The 15,493-nt window shown below is 34.4% G+C and overlaps 1 protein-coding gene across 1 annotated transcript in view; it reads right to left on the bottom strand.

The window, feature by feature from the left end:
- LOC148942136 (voltage-dependent T-type calcium channel subunit alpha-1H-like) overlaps positions 1-15,493 on the bottom strand; it is a 386,818-nt gene that overhangs the window by 546 nt on the left and 370,779 nt on the right. The window contains exons 26-28 of the mRNA XM_089103241.1: positions 11,785-11,906; positions 6,325-6,495; positions 1,843-1,914 (exon numbers count right to left, since the gene is read on the bottom strand). Of these exons, the coding sequence (XP_088959367.1) occupies positions 1,843-1,914; positions 6,325-6,495; positions 11,785-11,906 (365 nt within the window). The remainder of the gene's footprint in view (positions 1-1,842; positions 1,915-6,324; positions 6,496-11,784; positions 11,907-15,493) is intronic.

Below are 15,493 nucleotides of genomic sequence, written 5' to 3'. Positions count from 1 at the left end.
AAAAAATAATATATAGTTATTTATGTTACAAAATCCAAACAGATACAGTCTATGTATTTTTGTATTGTTGTCATTGCTTAATTTGCTTTTATGCGGTTCTAGGATAGTTTATAGGGTATTGCGAATTTTTAGCTTGAATATTTTTGCTACAAATCACTGAATAGATAGACACATCACATGGCTGGTAAGATTTTGTCACTCTAGAGGCAAATTGTTTATAGGAAACCCGTTTATTTTATATATAATAATAAGAACAGTGTAAAATCAACTAAAAAGCCTGGCTAGCTCGGTAGGTAGAAAGTCAGACTTTCAATCTGAGGGCCACGCGTTTGAGATGGGCTTCTTATTCTGTCAGTAAAAATTGAAATATTGTGTGTTTTGAGTTAAAGTTGCATTTGTATAGCTAAAAAATGATATATCTTTTATTTGCAGATAGATAAGATATGATTAAAGTAGAGTATATATATATATATATATATATATATATATATATATATATATATATACATATATACATATATATACATATATATATACATACATATATATATATACATATATATATATATATATACTATATATATATATATATATATATATATATATATATATATATATATATATATATATATATATATATATATATATTTATATATATATATATATATATATATATATATATATATATATATATATATATATATATATATATATATATATATATATATATATATATATATATATATATATATATATATATATATATATATATATATATATATATATATATATATATATATATATATATATATTCTAGCCTCAGAACACTAGAAGCACAAAGCACTTCATTTAAATATATTATTGGGTCATACGGTATTACGTGATTATGATTGAATCGGAGGAGAAATTTGTGTAGTAAGTATACGGAATTTCTACTTCGAATAGTTGCATTTAATGTTATAAGTTAATAAAAACAATCAACTTTGAACACAAGCAATATTTCACTTTAATTTCCGATGAAGTAAATAAAATTTTAAGTTAGTATTTGTGGTGCCACTACTTCCTTGATGTCCTAAAAACGTGCATGATTTGTTTAATTCTGAAAGAGCCATGCTATTAAGAACCATGATAAAGAATGAGTAATCAGCACAATGCACAAATAAAATGCAAAGAAAATCATGCAAATATGAAGAAAAGAATTGGGTCGAAAAAAGGAAAAATTTAAAGAAAGGCAAAACATTCGTTCCTAACAGTTTACTGAGAAGCAGCGAAAAATGTGACAGTACTTTGAAAGCAGTTTCCTAGCATGCGCTTTTGCCTAAAAGATTCTGTGAAACGACCGTGGTAATTGTTAAACGCATTTTTTTTGCAACATGCAGCAGGATATTGTTTAAATGGTTAAATTAAGATTAATGGGTTCGCGGTATTAGCTAGGGGTAAATGACACACACTGGCATAGTCCTGTTGGTGTCGTATTAAAAGTTTATAAGGTCTGTCACATCATGTTACACTTCTCTTTCAAGAATGAAAAAAATCCTTTCTATAAAGATTAACTGATCATCTTAAAATAGTAAATCCATTTTTCAGTAATTTTTTTTTAAACCAATAACAACATACTAAAGCTTATGCTATGCTTTTACTTAAGTAAAAGCATATTTAAACAGTGCTTTTACTTAAGTACTTTTAGTACTTAAGTAACATACTTAAAAACTTTTACTTAAGTAGTAAGTAATTTCTACAACCACAAAGGAGATTATTTGTTAGCTTTTTAGTTTGGTAACGAGTTATTAAAGTCAATTATTGGGTGGGGTTGATTTCAACGTCACACACTCTATATCTTACATCATCATCTGTGCTTTCTCCGTCTGTGCTTGTGGTTCTACGCCTTTTCTTCTTTCCAAGTCTAGCCGTTGTCTGTTAAAACAAGTAAATATAAAACAATTCATTTTTTAAGCATTATAAGGAAAGTTGTCATTACGAATGTTGTACTTAATGAAGTTGTTCTAACTACGCTTGCTCAAGTACAATTCTTTATCATTTTGTTTCACAATTTTGCAAACTTATGCCAACTGTCAAAATTAAATACAATATTCTGATAGTCTAATCTTTTTTTGTCAGAAGATTAGATACATGAGGTTTACTCAAGGACCTTATATCACTAGACTCCAAATGGCGGTATTTAGAATTTAGGCGGTATTTAGAATTCAAGTGGGCAGATTCTGCATGCTTGGCTTTATGAGTATCTTGCCGCGGGAGTTGTGTGTAATCCTCTTTTTTCTATTTTGGTATAATGTTTATTCTGCCAGCAATAAAAACAACTTAGTGATCGTATAACATGGCTATATTTGGCGTCCATGGTATTCTAAGGGCTTTGGGTGCACCAAAGGAACCACAAAAGAATTGGAGGCTATTGAAGCCGTCCATTGATTTGATTAATTGTCATTCCCTTGACAGATCTTTTTTCAATCTTCTAGTTTTATCCATTGTGATGATAAGAGCATACTTATCCAGTGTGATAAATGCCACCTTGCGTTGAATTTGTCTTATTCGTTGCGTTCTACGATCATAGAATTTCCTGGGGAAAACTGCGTTACGGAGCTTACAAAAGTAAGCTGCTTCATGAGTTGCCAGGAAAAGCCACATATTCATCAATCACAAACTAGTTTATAGTCTTAACTGGCAACTGGCAATATTAGAGGGACCGTTCCTATGGGGAGCTTAGTACTTTGTAAGTTTTACATAGTTACACAAATATCTAAGCTCATCCGAATATTGATGAGCTTCATTTAACGAAAGATAAAGTGAAAGTAAAGTCTGTAGCGGACTTTTTTTTGTTAGGATTACTGGCTGATTAAATATTAGAATGAAATTATATTTAAAAGGAAGAAAAGCATATCATTCAACAAGCAACGTAAATCTTATGGAAATACATAATTCATCTGAAGCTAACAAAAAGTCAATGAACGTACTAGCAAGTGGATAGCTACAAAATAATGTGTCGAAAGCCTATATGATTACTTAGATAGGAATTGAAGAGAAAGAGGGTAAGAGAGAGAGAAGGAAAGAGAGGGAGATATAAATGATTCTTTGGAGTTAGATATAAGCTTTAAGTAAGGTTGAAACTACTGAAACTTCTCGACGAAAGTAAGTAAAAGAAGCAAAAAGTGCAGTAAATTTCGTGTGAAATAGGCATAATGAAATATTTTTGAAGTTTGGCTGGCTTAGTCTGCATTAACATTTTGCCAAAAATGCAACACGTTGGTCCATGCGCCACACTCCGCTAAATTGTCAACTATAAAATCCTCTAGATTCGACTAGTTGGATTAATAAGGAATATCTTCAAAATGAAGAATGAAACCGCATCGTCGGTGAAGTTATAAAATATAAAATCAATGAGGTCTGAGAGCTTAGGAGTGCTCATTAAAGGTTAGCTAAGTATCTATCTTTGAATTAAGGTCACTTGTCTCTTTTTTTTAAGAGGGCGATGCCCACGTAACAATTAAATATTTTAGCGTCAAATAAATCTCTTTATCACGTCAACATACAGGTATCATGGTTGTTTCCATTAGACCTTGTCTTTGAATACAACATTAGTTCAAAATAAACCACAGCTTTTTCTTAAATATACAGTAATGTTGGTGCAATTTGGTGGTTTGGAGTTACTATTGCAAAAAATATCTTCGGGAGTATGCTGTCCGTAACACTAAAGTGAAAATTGAGAATATAGTGTGTTTTGAGTAAACGTTGCATTTATATAGATAAGATATGATTAAAGTAAAGTGTATATATATATATATATATATATATATATATATATATATATATATATATATATATATATATATATATATATATACATTTTATATATATACATTTTTGGTGGTTTGGATTTACTATTGCAAAAAATATCTTCGGGAGTATGCTGTCCGTAACACTAAAGTGAAAATTGTACTGGTTAGTCTAAATTGTAGCCAATAGGAACACACAGCATTTTCTTAAATATACAGAAAACTGTAATTTTAAATTTAATTTCAAATATACTCTCACACTTTTCTTCATAGTTTTAAAATTATTATATTAATTCTGCTTGCATAAAAAAGCAAACAAAATTGGCAGAGAAATACAAATATTTTAGCTTTTCCTGTTGTAAAATATTTAATAAATTTTTAACACGCGGCTGTCCCAAAATAAAAAGGCATTTCATCTCCCTTCATCTCTATTTATACTAATACCCCCATAGATAATCTGAAAGTATATAATCTGAATAGAACAGTAGTTCAAAATAAACCATAGCTTTTTCTCAAATATACAGTAATATTAAAAGCAAAAAGAAAGCATTTTTAGGTGGAAAGACGTGATTCAAATGACCTATGGCGTCTCGATTGAATGAAGATTTTAGCAAAGAACCAACCGAAGTTAGAAAGCGAGGGATTTTTGGAAATTCTATTTCCAATTCATTCTAAATTTTTAATGATTCTGGTAAGTGGGTAAGAATATATTTCACTGGACTGAAAACATCTATATTCAGAGCCAATGTAATTCAGTCTGGTTTTTCTTCTATGATTTTGGAAAGATAATTATTTGAATGTTGTGTTAAAAAGAAAAAAAGGCTAAAAAACTGCAAAATTTATATCTTCTTGAAGTTGCAAGCTGACCATGAGAACAATAACTATTTAGGATATTTTCCTAATTTAGAACATTAGCTACGCGTCTCGATCGAGCCTTAGTTATTTAGTATTTTAGGAGGATGAAAATGATAAGCTACTCTGCTTTTATAGTGTGGTACTCATGCCCAGGTTACATTCTAGTTACATTTGTGGACTTGATTCGGATTCTATTGTGGATTGTAGTCGCCAATTATATATCATGTTTGTAAGCCGGTGAGTTAAGCATTGCTCAACTTTCAAGTGCAAAGTTTATAATTACCAATCAAACTAAAGATTTGAGGCATACTTTTTTGAAGTTAGAGCAGACGGAAGCTTGGAACAGCTGCTTTCCTATCTGTAAGGTCAAGGCCAGGATTTATTTTCGGGGGGGGGGTACACAAAAACACCTAAAAAACGCATAGAAAATTTGTCGGTATCCATTTTTGTATGTATCCAGTGATGTTTTTAAGAGTCAGACAAACATTTTTTATGGGGGGGGGGGTCAAAACCCCTAGCCCCCCCTGGGTACGGCCTTGTTTAAGGTGAATCTGGTAGAAGATAATAAGAAATGAAATTAGTAGGCAATAATTAGTGCCGATGGAAGCTTTTCAAACCAGTTTTTACTATTTCAGCTATCAACTTCTTTATTACAACTTCAAAGTTAAAACGATAGAAAAACACGTATCGTTCATCAATCTTGGCATTTTTATTGACAGATATGCCTGTGGAGTGGCTCGGGCATCAGTTATTCGTTAAGTTTGCAATACAATTTAATCCTGCTGCCTGAGAATTGAAGAGAATGAATAACGTTATTTGTCAGATAGCATCTCTTCGTTCTGATTGTGTTCTTTTTAACCAGATTCATCTGGGACAAGAGTTCTTGTTTACCAATTTTCTTGAGACCGGTATCCTTGTGACCAGTAATTTTACTACTACTACTAAAAACTCACCGCAGCACCAAGCCGCCTGAGGCCAACACAGCTACGCACGCTCCTCCTCCATCCCAATATAGTTAAATCCTTCCCTTTTATACCCTCCCAGGAAGTTCTCATTTCCTTTAAATCTTTCTTTATGACGTCATCCCACCCAGACAAAGACGACCTGCTTTCCGTTTAGCCCTAAACGGTTGTCCGAAAAGGACAATCTTTGGCAATCTGTCCTCCGAAAATCCAAAACCGTCCAAATATAAAAGCATAAAGATATTTCTGGCCTCATTTTGAACTGAATACATTCTAGCTCAATTACACAAAGCGATAGTATTCCAACATAAAAATGAAAGAAGGTAGCATACGGCTGCAAGATTCAATAATTTGTCCAGTCTTCTCAGCAGAAAAACACTGTCGATAATATTACTGTTGTAAAAGTAAGTTTAAAAATTGGAATCTTGAAATATTTAACTCTCGCATCTCGTTTATAAAATAAATCCAGATTAAGCAAACATGCTATTTTACCATAAAGGTAAGCCGTCAACAACTATGAAATTTTATCTGCAATTTGATAGGATATTAATATACTTATGTGTGCGCTTTTAATTTTAGATCCTATCTTTCTAGGCATAGTTTTCATATTCTATTTTTAGTCATAGAAGGTTGGAGAATAAAAGAGAAAAAATATAAATCATGAAAGTTAAAGAAAAAACATTTATAGTTAAGGAAATAGAAAAACAAATTTAACTTACTTGTTTATGCGAATCTTCTAAATGTTTCATAAGAACAGCGACAACAACATTAACTAATACAAACTGAGCCATGAGTACAAAAATAACGAAAAATAGTGGAGCTACAAATGATGATATGCAGCAGTTTTTGATGCAATCGGATGAACTATCACATTGGTCTCTAAGCGTATCCTGAAATGAAATTTCATTTAGTAAGTGGGCCCCTTTTATGAATGACTTGCGAATTTTGGCTGAACTACAATTATTTTTTTTTAAGTTAGACTCTGTCGTTTAATAAAATGTAAAAGTATATTTTAAAATGTTATATGAAAAATTGTGCTATTTGACTTTGAGCTTTTGAATACGCAAATCTTTATTATTTAATAAAACTGTACTATACCATAAAGTCTGCATAGGGAGCTTAATAAATCACTATTAACTGAGCTTATCAAACAGTTCGTGGTAACGAACTGTAAGCAAGGAGCGACCCGGCTCAATGGTAACCGAAACTCTAAAAAACCGAAACGGGATTTTGATACCAGCAGATACATCAAAAGAATCAGATTTTAATGCTGATTTCAAATATATAAGTTTCATCGAGTTTGGTCCTACCCATTAAAAGTTACGTGCCTGAGACAATTTGCCTGATTTTCGAAAAAAGGGAGAAAGACCCTTAAAAAGAGAATGAAAGGAAGGTTGAAGTAAGAATCAAGCCTATGAAGTTTTCTGAAAAGAGTATTACGAAAATTCTTACCTTGGAGTTTTACCAATCTAAAGTAATGTTTATTAATTATTTTTGTCTTAAAGTTACGCGCCTGAGAAAATTTGGCTGATTTTCGAAAAAGGGAGAAAGACCCCCTAAAAGCTATATAACCTTAATGATATTCACACCAGCATATTCAGCGTATCAGAGAACCCTACTGTAGAGGTTTCAAGCTCCTATCTGCAAAAATGTGGAATTTTGCATCTTTTGCCAGAAGAAAGATCACGGATGCGTGTTTATTTGTTGTTGTTTTTTCTTTTTCCCAGGGGTGATCGTATCGACCCAGTGGTCCTAAAAATATTGTGGGTGGGTTCATTGGAACGGAAATTAAAAGTTCTAGTGCCCTTTTTAAGTGACCAAAAACAATGGAGGGCAACTAGGCCCCCTCCAACGCACATTTTTTCCCAAAGTCACCCGATCAAAATTTTGAGATTGCCATTTTGTTCAGCATGGTCGAAAATATGATAAATAGGTATTTTAGGATGACTTAATTCCCCGAAGTCCCCGGGGAGAGGGCTGAAAGTTATGAACTTTACCCAATGTTAACATATGGTATTGGTTATTGGGAAGTATAAAGACGTTTTCAGGGTTTTTTTCTGGTAGTGGGGGGAGGTGGTGGGTTGGAGGTTATGTGAGAGGATCTTTCCATGAAAGAAGTTTCATGGGGGAAGGGACATTGCTATGAAGGGGGCGCCAGATTTCCCAGCATTCTTTAAAAAAAGACCAGAAATTAAATAAAAAAATAAGTTTTTCAACTGAAAGTAAGGAGCAGCATCACAACTTAAAATGAACAGAAAATATTAAGTATATGATTGGGTTCACCCCCTAGTCAATACCTCGCTCTTTAAGCCAAAGATGTTTTAGTACTTTCATAAGAGCTATTTATTCTAATTAACAGCCTTTGTGAGTAAGGGTCATTATTAAAGAATTGGAACAAAATTTGAAATTGCTTGAAGAGCAAGGTATTGACTAGGGGGCGAACTCCCTAATATACGTTTTAAGAATATATGAATATATAAGTTCGTTACGTAAGTTAATTCGTAAGTTACGTATATTTATTGCTAATAAAAACGCTCGTAAATAAAATTAAACAAGTTTCGAGAAAGCCATTTAACCAAATAAAAGTAAAATTAATATGAATTTTTTTTTGTAATTATTCATGTACGGTGAGCCAAAATCAAAACCTCTATTAATTCAAAAACATTCAAAAATTAAATTAAAAAAAACAAGTTTTTTAAACTGAAAGTAAGAAACGACGTTAAATTTTAAAACGGACAAAACTTATTCCGTATATGAAAGGGGTTGTCCCCTCTTCATCGCCTCTCTCTTTGCGCTAAAGTTTGACTTTCTCACAAATCTTTTTTTTAAACAATAAAAAAATTTAGCGTAAATAGCGAGGCGTTGAGGAGGGGACAGCCCCTTTCATATACGAAATAATTTCTGTCTTGGTATTTCTGTATAGTATTGGTTTTGGTTTATTGGAAAGCCATTTAGCACAAGAAAGGTAAAATTAATATCCATATTTTGTTTTACTTATTCAATGACGGTGAGCCAAAATAAAAGCTGCATTTCATGATAAAGGTAATAAGTTTACCTAAGCTATGGATGTCAGGTATTGTGTTATCTTGGAACGATAATTTCGACAGGACCTGTGCCTGTCATCATCAGGTTCAAATTCAAGACTCTTGCCAGAATATAAAATCACTAAATAAAATAAAACTAAAATCACTGAACAACACTAATAATAAGTCGAACCTGGAATTATTGGTGTAATATGCCCCGGATTTTTGTAGAGACGTTGATGTCTGCTATCCTAATATATCTCAAAAAAGGTTCGGTGTATAGAAGTAGGGTGAAGTGTTTTGCAAGTTCTTAGCCTATGAGTAATGGGCTCCCAGATTTCGCTGATGCAAAACTCTCCATTGTCTTTATTGAGGACTGGATTGTTTTTAGCCATTCCCAGAGCTTCTCTGATTTTCTGCTTTAAGAGTTGTGGAACAATAGCAATAAGTTGAGCCTGGTCAAGATCATCGGAGTGAGAAGGGTTTTCAAAAATATGATGGGCCAGTGCAGAAAAAGTATCTTCCTCCTTAAGCTTTGTCTTTTTAAGGCAGGTATCAATGGAATCAGCATGTTCTTTTAATCGGTGATGTAGAGATCTCATGGTACGACCTATAAAGGTATCACCACAACTGCAAGGAATCTCATATACTCCTGGTGGATCTGAAGTGATCTTATCTTTGCCTTTGTTTAAGAAGGAGGAGATGGTCATTCCAGAAGGAAAAAACACCTTAAAGCCTAGCTTAGTGAGTTTGGAGCTTAAAATATTAGTAATCCCCTTAATATAAGGTAATGACAAAAAGGCTTTATCTTCTTCACTCTTAGGGGAGCTCTTGGTTTTCGTGCTAATCTTTCTCCTGGACATAACCTTATCAATGAATTGTTGGGGGTAGCCATTGCCTATAAGAACATCTTTTATATGACCAAGAACCTTATCTATAAGAACATCATATAAAAGATGTTCTTATAGGCAATGGCTACCCCCAACAAGTCATTGATAAGGTTATCTCCAGGAGAAAGATTAGCACGAAAACCAAGAGCTCCCCTAAGAGTGAAGAAGATAAACCCTTTTTGTCATTACCTTATATTAAGGGGATTACTAATATTTTAGGCTCCAAACTCACTAAGCTAGGCTTTAAGGTGTTTTTTTCCTTCTGGAATGACCTTCTCCTCCATCTTAAACAAAGGCAAAGATAAGATCACTTCAGATCCACCAGGAGCATATGAGATTCCATGCAGTTGTGGTGATACCTATATAGGTCGTATCATGAGATCTCTACATCACGGATTAAAAGAAAATGCTGATTCCATTGATGCCTGCCTTAAAAAGACAAAGCTTAAGGAGGAAGATACTTTTTCTGCACTGGCCCATCATATTTTTGAAAACCCTTCTCACTCCGTTAATTTTGACCAGGCTCAACTTATTGCTATTGTTCCACAAATCTTAAAGCAGAAAATCAGAGAAGCTCTGGAAATTGCTAAAAACAAACCAGCCATTAATAAAGACAATGGAGAGTTTCGCATCACTGAAATTTGGGAACCCATTACCCATAGGCTAAGAACTCGCAAAAAACTCCACCTTGCTTCTATAGACCCAACCTTTTTGAGATCTACTAGGATAGCGGCCATCAATGCCTCTACCAAAATCCGGGCCATATTACAACAATAATTCCAGGTTCGACTTATTATTAGTGTTGTCCAGTGATTTTAGTTTCATTTTATTTAGAGATTTTATATTTTGGCAAGAGTCTTGAATTTGAACCTGATGATGACAGGCACAGGTCCTGTCGAAATTATCGTTCCAAGTTAACACAATACCTGACATCCATAGCTTAGGTAAGCTTATTACCATTATCATGTATAAGAGTCAGGTTGGCCTCAGAGAATATAAAAGCTGCATTAACTAAAAAACGATCAGAAATTAAATAAAAAAACAAGTTTTTTTAACTAAAAGTAAGGAGCGACATTAAAACTTAAAACGAACAGAAATTATTCCGTATATGAAAGGGGCTGCCCCCTTCTCAACGCCTGACTCTTTACGCTAAAGTTCTTTATTATTTTAAAAAATAAATAGTTTTGAGACAGAGTCAAACTTTAGCGTAAAGAGCGAGGCGTTGAGGAAGGGACAGCCCCTTTCATATACGGAATAATTTCTGTTCGTTTTAAGTTTTAATGTCGCTCCTTACTTTCAGTTAAAAAAACTTGTTTTTTAATTTAATTAACAAAATGAAAGTTTTACCATTGACAGAAAGAGAAATACCTGTAGCTTTTTGTACGCATGGGGAGGAGGGTGACTGCGGATGGTTCCCCTAGAATCCCATACTGTGTGTGACTTACCCAACATATATTTTTTTCTCATGACCACTTCTTTCCGATTTTGAGTTTTTGATTTTTGAATTGAAAATCAAGTATTTTGCAGTAGGGCATCAAGACATGGCTAATTGTAGAAAGAAAAAGCCAAGACAGATAGTCCAAGTAATTGAGAGGCAGAGGCAAATTGAATTGAAAATCAAGTATTTTGCAGTAGGGCATCAAGACACGGCTAATTGTAGAAAGAAAAAGCCAAGACAGATAGTCCAAGTAATTGAGAGACAAATGTTTAAATGGCTGCACGGGTAAATGTAATAAATGTAGCATCCAGAGATGCTACAAAATAAGAGTTTTGAGGTAAATCACAAGATTTTTTTCTTCACACTTACCGTTCGTTTAGAACCTTTCGAATTAGGCGTATACAGTTCTTGGTGAAATTATTACTACTCATTTTCCAACGAGCTGCCAACTTTATGATATGTTTTCATGACTCATTCAGTGTTTCTTTCTATTAAATAAGTTCAGTAGAAACTTACTGAACTCACAACCCCTGATGGATTTTGAAACCCAATCGCTGGGTGGGATGGAATTGGTGGTTCCAGAGGCTCCTTCTTCTAGATATCTAGCACTTGATGTCTTCCTAATTTAAAAAAAAAAGATTTTGCAGACTTCTTTCTCTACCAGATGACACAAAACAAATGTGATACACAACATTTATAAAGTTTATTGAATGTATCTGGCAATTTGACATTATAATCTTTATCCAGAGTAGAACTTTTGTATGACTTCCCTAAAATGTAGCTTTAGCTCTCATAAAACGTAAATTTAATAAAAGTGATAGAGGTTACCTTCATAATACCGTTCCAATTATCACCAGTTGCCACTCGGAACAGCGTGAGAAATGCAATTCCAAAGTTTGCAAAGTGCGCATGTTCACCCAAACCTTGGCAAGGGTGTTCCTCATCACACTCTAAAAATAAAATACGAAAGTATATCTTAGAAGGTAATATCAGAGTTTCATTAGTAAGTCAATCGATTATACTAAAATGATTATAAAAAATAAGTACAGTGAGAAGAGTGAATAACCAGAGCTGAGTCTGAAACAAAAGACCCACAGGTTACATGGCCCTTACACCACGGGTATCAAACACAATTGCTGCTGAATTTTTCCCTTTATTTTACATGGAGACGGGGAATAAATATTGATTTCTTAACTCTTCTTTCATAGGCAGCGCAATACCGCTGCCTAAGTAAAGAATGATGTTGGCACAATGTATTTTTTCTTGTTTTTTTTTGTTTCCATACCAGGGCACGTCGTATCGAAAGAGTTGCCGTAGTAACTTCGAAAAGGGCTCATTCGATTGGAAATTGGAGTGGATTGTGCCCTTTTTAATAGTCGAAAGTGATTGGAAGGCAACTACCACCCCTTCCACGCCCACCATTCCCCAAACACATCGAATCAAAATAGCCATTCTATTCGACGTAGTTAAAAAGTCAGGAAATTATGTTTTTGAGGATGACATTCCCCCCACAGCCCTGAGGTCAAGGGTTGTAAGTTATGCCCTGGGGGCATATAACGTTTTATGTTATAGAAAGCATCGTCGTAAAAACATCAAAAACGACTCGCCCGATTTGAAATTGAAACCAATAGTGCCCTTTTTAATAGTCGTAACTGATTGGTTGGCAAGTAACCCCCCTTTCACGCTCACCATTTCCCCTAATACATCCAATCAAAATTTTGGGATAGCCATTTTGTTCAACGTAGTTGAAAGGTCCGGAAATTATGTCTTTGAGGATTATAACCCCCTCATAGTCCTCAGGTCAAAGGTTGTAAGTTATGCCCTGGGGCATATAAGGTTTTTATAGAAAGCGTTGTCATAGAAACTCAAAAAAGGCTTATTCGATTGGAAATTCAAAGGGCTAGTGCCCTTTTTACTAGTAGGAAGTGATTGGAGGGCAACTAACCCCCCTCTCACGCTCACCATTTCCCCAAAAACATGCAATAAAAATTTAGAGGTAGCAATTTTCTTCAACCTAGTTGACAGATCTGGAAATTAGATCTTTGAGGATGACATTCCCCCCCCCCCCCAGTCCTCAGGGCAAGAATTTTGATATTGGAAATTATGTTTTGAGGAGGACACTCCCCCACAGCCGTCAAAGCAAGGGTTTTAAATTATGCCCTGGGGGCATATAAGAACGATCTTGTCATAATGTATTATTTATTATTTTTTGCCTTTAGACCAGGACACTTTGAATCGAAGAAGTTGTCGTAGAAACTTTGAAAAGGGCTCATTCAATTGGAAATTGGCGTGGCTTGTGCCCTTTATAATAGTCGAAAAAGATTGAAAGGCAACTAACACCCCTTCCACGATCACCATTCCCCCAAACACATGCAATCAAAATTTTTAGATAGCCATTTTGTTCAGCGTAGTTGATTTTCACATAGAAATTATGTTTCTGTGGAGGACACTCCCCCACAGCCCTCCTGGCAAGGGTTACAAGTTATGCCCTGAGGGCATATAAGGTTCTTATGGAAATTGTTGTCGTAGAAACTTCAAAAAAGACTCATTCGATTGGAAATTTAAAGGGCTAGTCCCTTTTTAATAGTCGAAAGTGATTGGAGGGTAACTAAACCCCCTTCTCATGCCCACCCTTTCCCCAAAAACATCCAATCAAAATTTTGAAACAGTAATTTTGTTCAACTTAGTTAAAAGTTCTGGGAATTAGGTCTTTAAGTATGTAACCTCCCCCTAGCCCGCATTGCAAGGGCTGTAGGTTCTTTCCAGGAGGCAAATACTGTTTTTTTGAAAGCGTTTTCGTAGAAATTTCAAAAGGGCTCATTTGATTGGAAATTGAAAGGGCTAGTGCCTTTTTTAATAGTTGGAAGCGATTCAATTTCAATTTATTATTCGAATAAAAATATAACACAAACATCAATAAAATAAAGATCCTAGAAGATAACTTGTTAAGGACCCAAAAAAAATTAATAATAATAAAAAAAAGGGAGAGCAACTAACTTTCCTCTCACGCCCATCATTTCCCCAAACACATCCAATCAAAATTGTGAGATAGCCATTTTGTTCAACGTAGTTGAAAGTTCTGGAAATTAGGTCTTTGAGGATGACAAACCCCTCACAACCCTCAGCGCAAGGGTTGTAATAGAAAGCGTTGTCGTAGAAACTCAAAAAGGGCTCATTCAATTGGAAATTGAAAGGGGGTAGTGCCCTTTTTAATAGTCGAAAGTGACTGGATGGCTTGAAATTTTTATAGTAAAGATCGATGTGGGTAAAATATATTATTATATTTATCTTTTTTGTTTAGACCCGGGCACCTTGTATTAAAGGAATTCTCTTATGAACTTCGAAAGGAGTTCACTCGATTAAGCCTAGAAAGGGCTGATGCCTTATTTGATAGTTGAAAGTGATTGGACGGCAACCAGTCCCCCTCCCATTTGCCCATTATGTTTAAAACTAAATGTTGCCTTAAGATTAAATCAAAATGCACTGTGTTAATGCTAATTTCCAATAATTTCCAATTAGATTTTCACCTGGTAGGTTTGTTTGATATGTTTTTTTTTTGTGAATATTGATATTTAATAAAAATGAATTTTCTCTCTCTCTCTCAGCAGTATCCCAAAAACGACAGAGGGTATTATGTTCAAACTTTCGAAGCTACTTCTGCTCTTAAAATTTAACCAAATCAAAATAGCGTAAATGTGTCCAAGCTATCACAGGGAGCGCGATAGTGCTGCCTAAGTAAAGAACGATGTTGGAACAATCTATTATTTTTTTTCTTCCATACCAGGGCACTTTGTATCGAAGGAGTTGTCGTAGAAACTTGGAAAAGGGCTCATTTTATTGGAAATTGAAACAGCTAGTACCCTTTTTAAGAATCGAAACTGATTGGAAGGCAACTAACACCACCTCCACGCCCACCATTTCCTCAAACACATCCAATCAAAATTTTTAGATAGCCATTTTGTTCAGGTATTTGATTTCCAAATAGAAATTGTGTTTTGTGGGGGAAACTCCTCCACATCCCTCAGGGCAAGGGTTTAAGTTATGCCCTGGGGATGTATGGGAACGATATTTGCACAATGTATTATTTATTATTTTTTTTCCTTTAGACCAGGGTACTTTAGATAGAAGAAGTTGTCGTAGAAACTTCGGAAAGGGGCCATTAGTAGAAAGGGGTCATGAGCTCGTGACAGTACAAAATTCGGTTATCAAAAGAACGTATCTCCTATCAGTATACCAAATAAGGGCATAGCCTCCCTAGGGAGAAAGATTACGTAATGGGGTCAATGACCTCTTTTTCCAAGGTCGATTTATTTGTTGTTTCTATGTGTAATAGCTCCGGGACGAAGGTTGCACATGCGCATTGAATTCTAACGGGAACAATGTTATTGATCTAGGACTCGAGGGGGAAGTGAATTTCCGAGAAATTGATTGCGTAATCGAGGGGGAAGTGAATTTCCGAGAACTTGATTGCGTAATGGTTTGGGATGAGTAGTTTGCTATTTCAGGCTTTTATGAGCTAGGTTTCTTAGCCTTTCAT

This window comes from Artemia sp. Qi Xiang Cuo, chromosome 17 (assembly GCF_049724085.1).
Source record: "Artemia sp. Qi Xiang Cuo chromosome 17, ASM4972408v1, whole genome shotgun sequence".
NCBI lineage: Eukaryota > Metazoa > Arthropoda > Branchiopoda > Anostraca > Artemiidae > Artemia > Artemia sp. Qi Xiang Cuo.
This window is presented reverse-complemented; position numbering and strand designations above follow the sequence as displayed.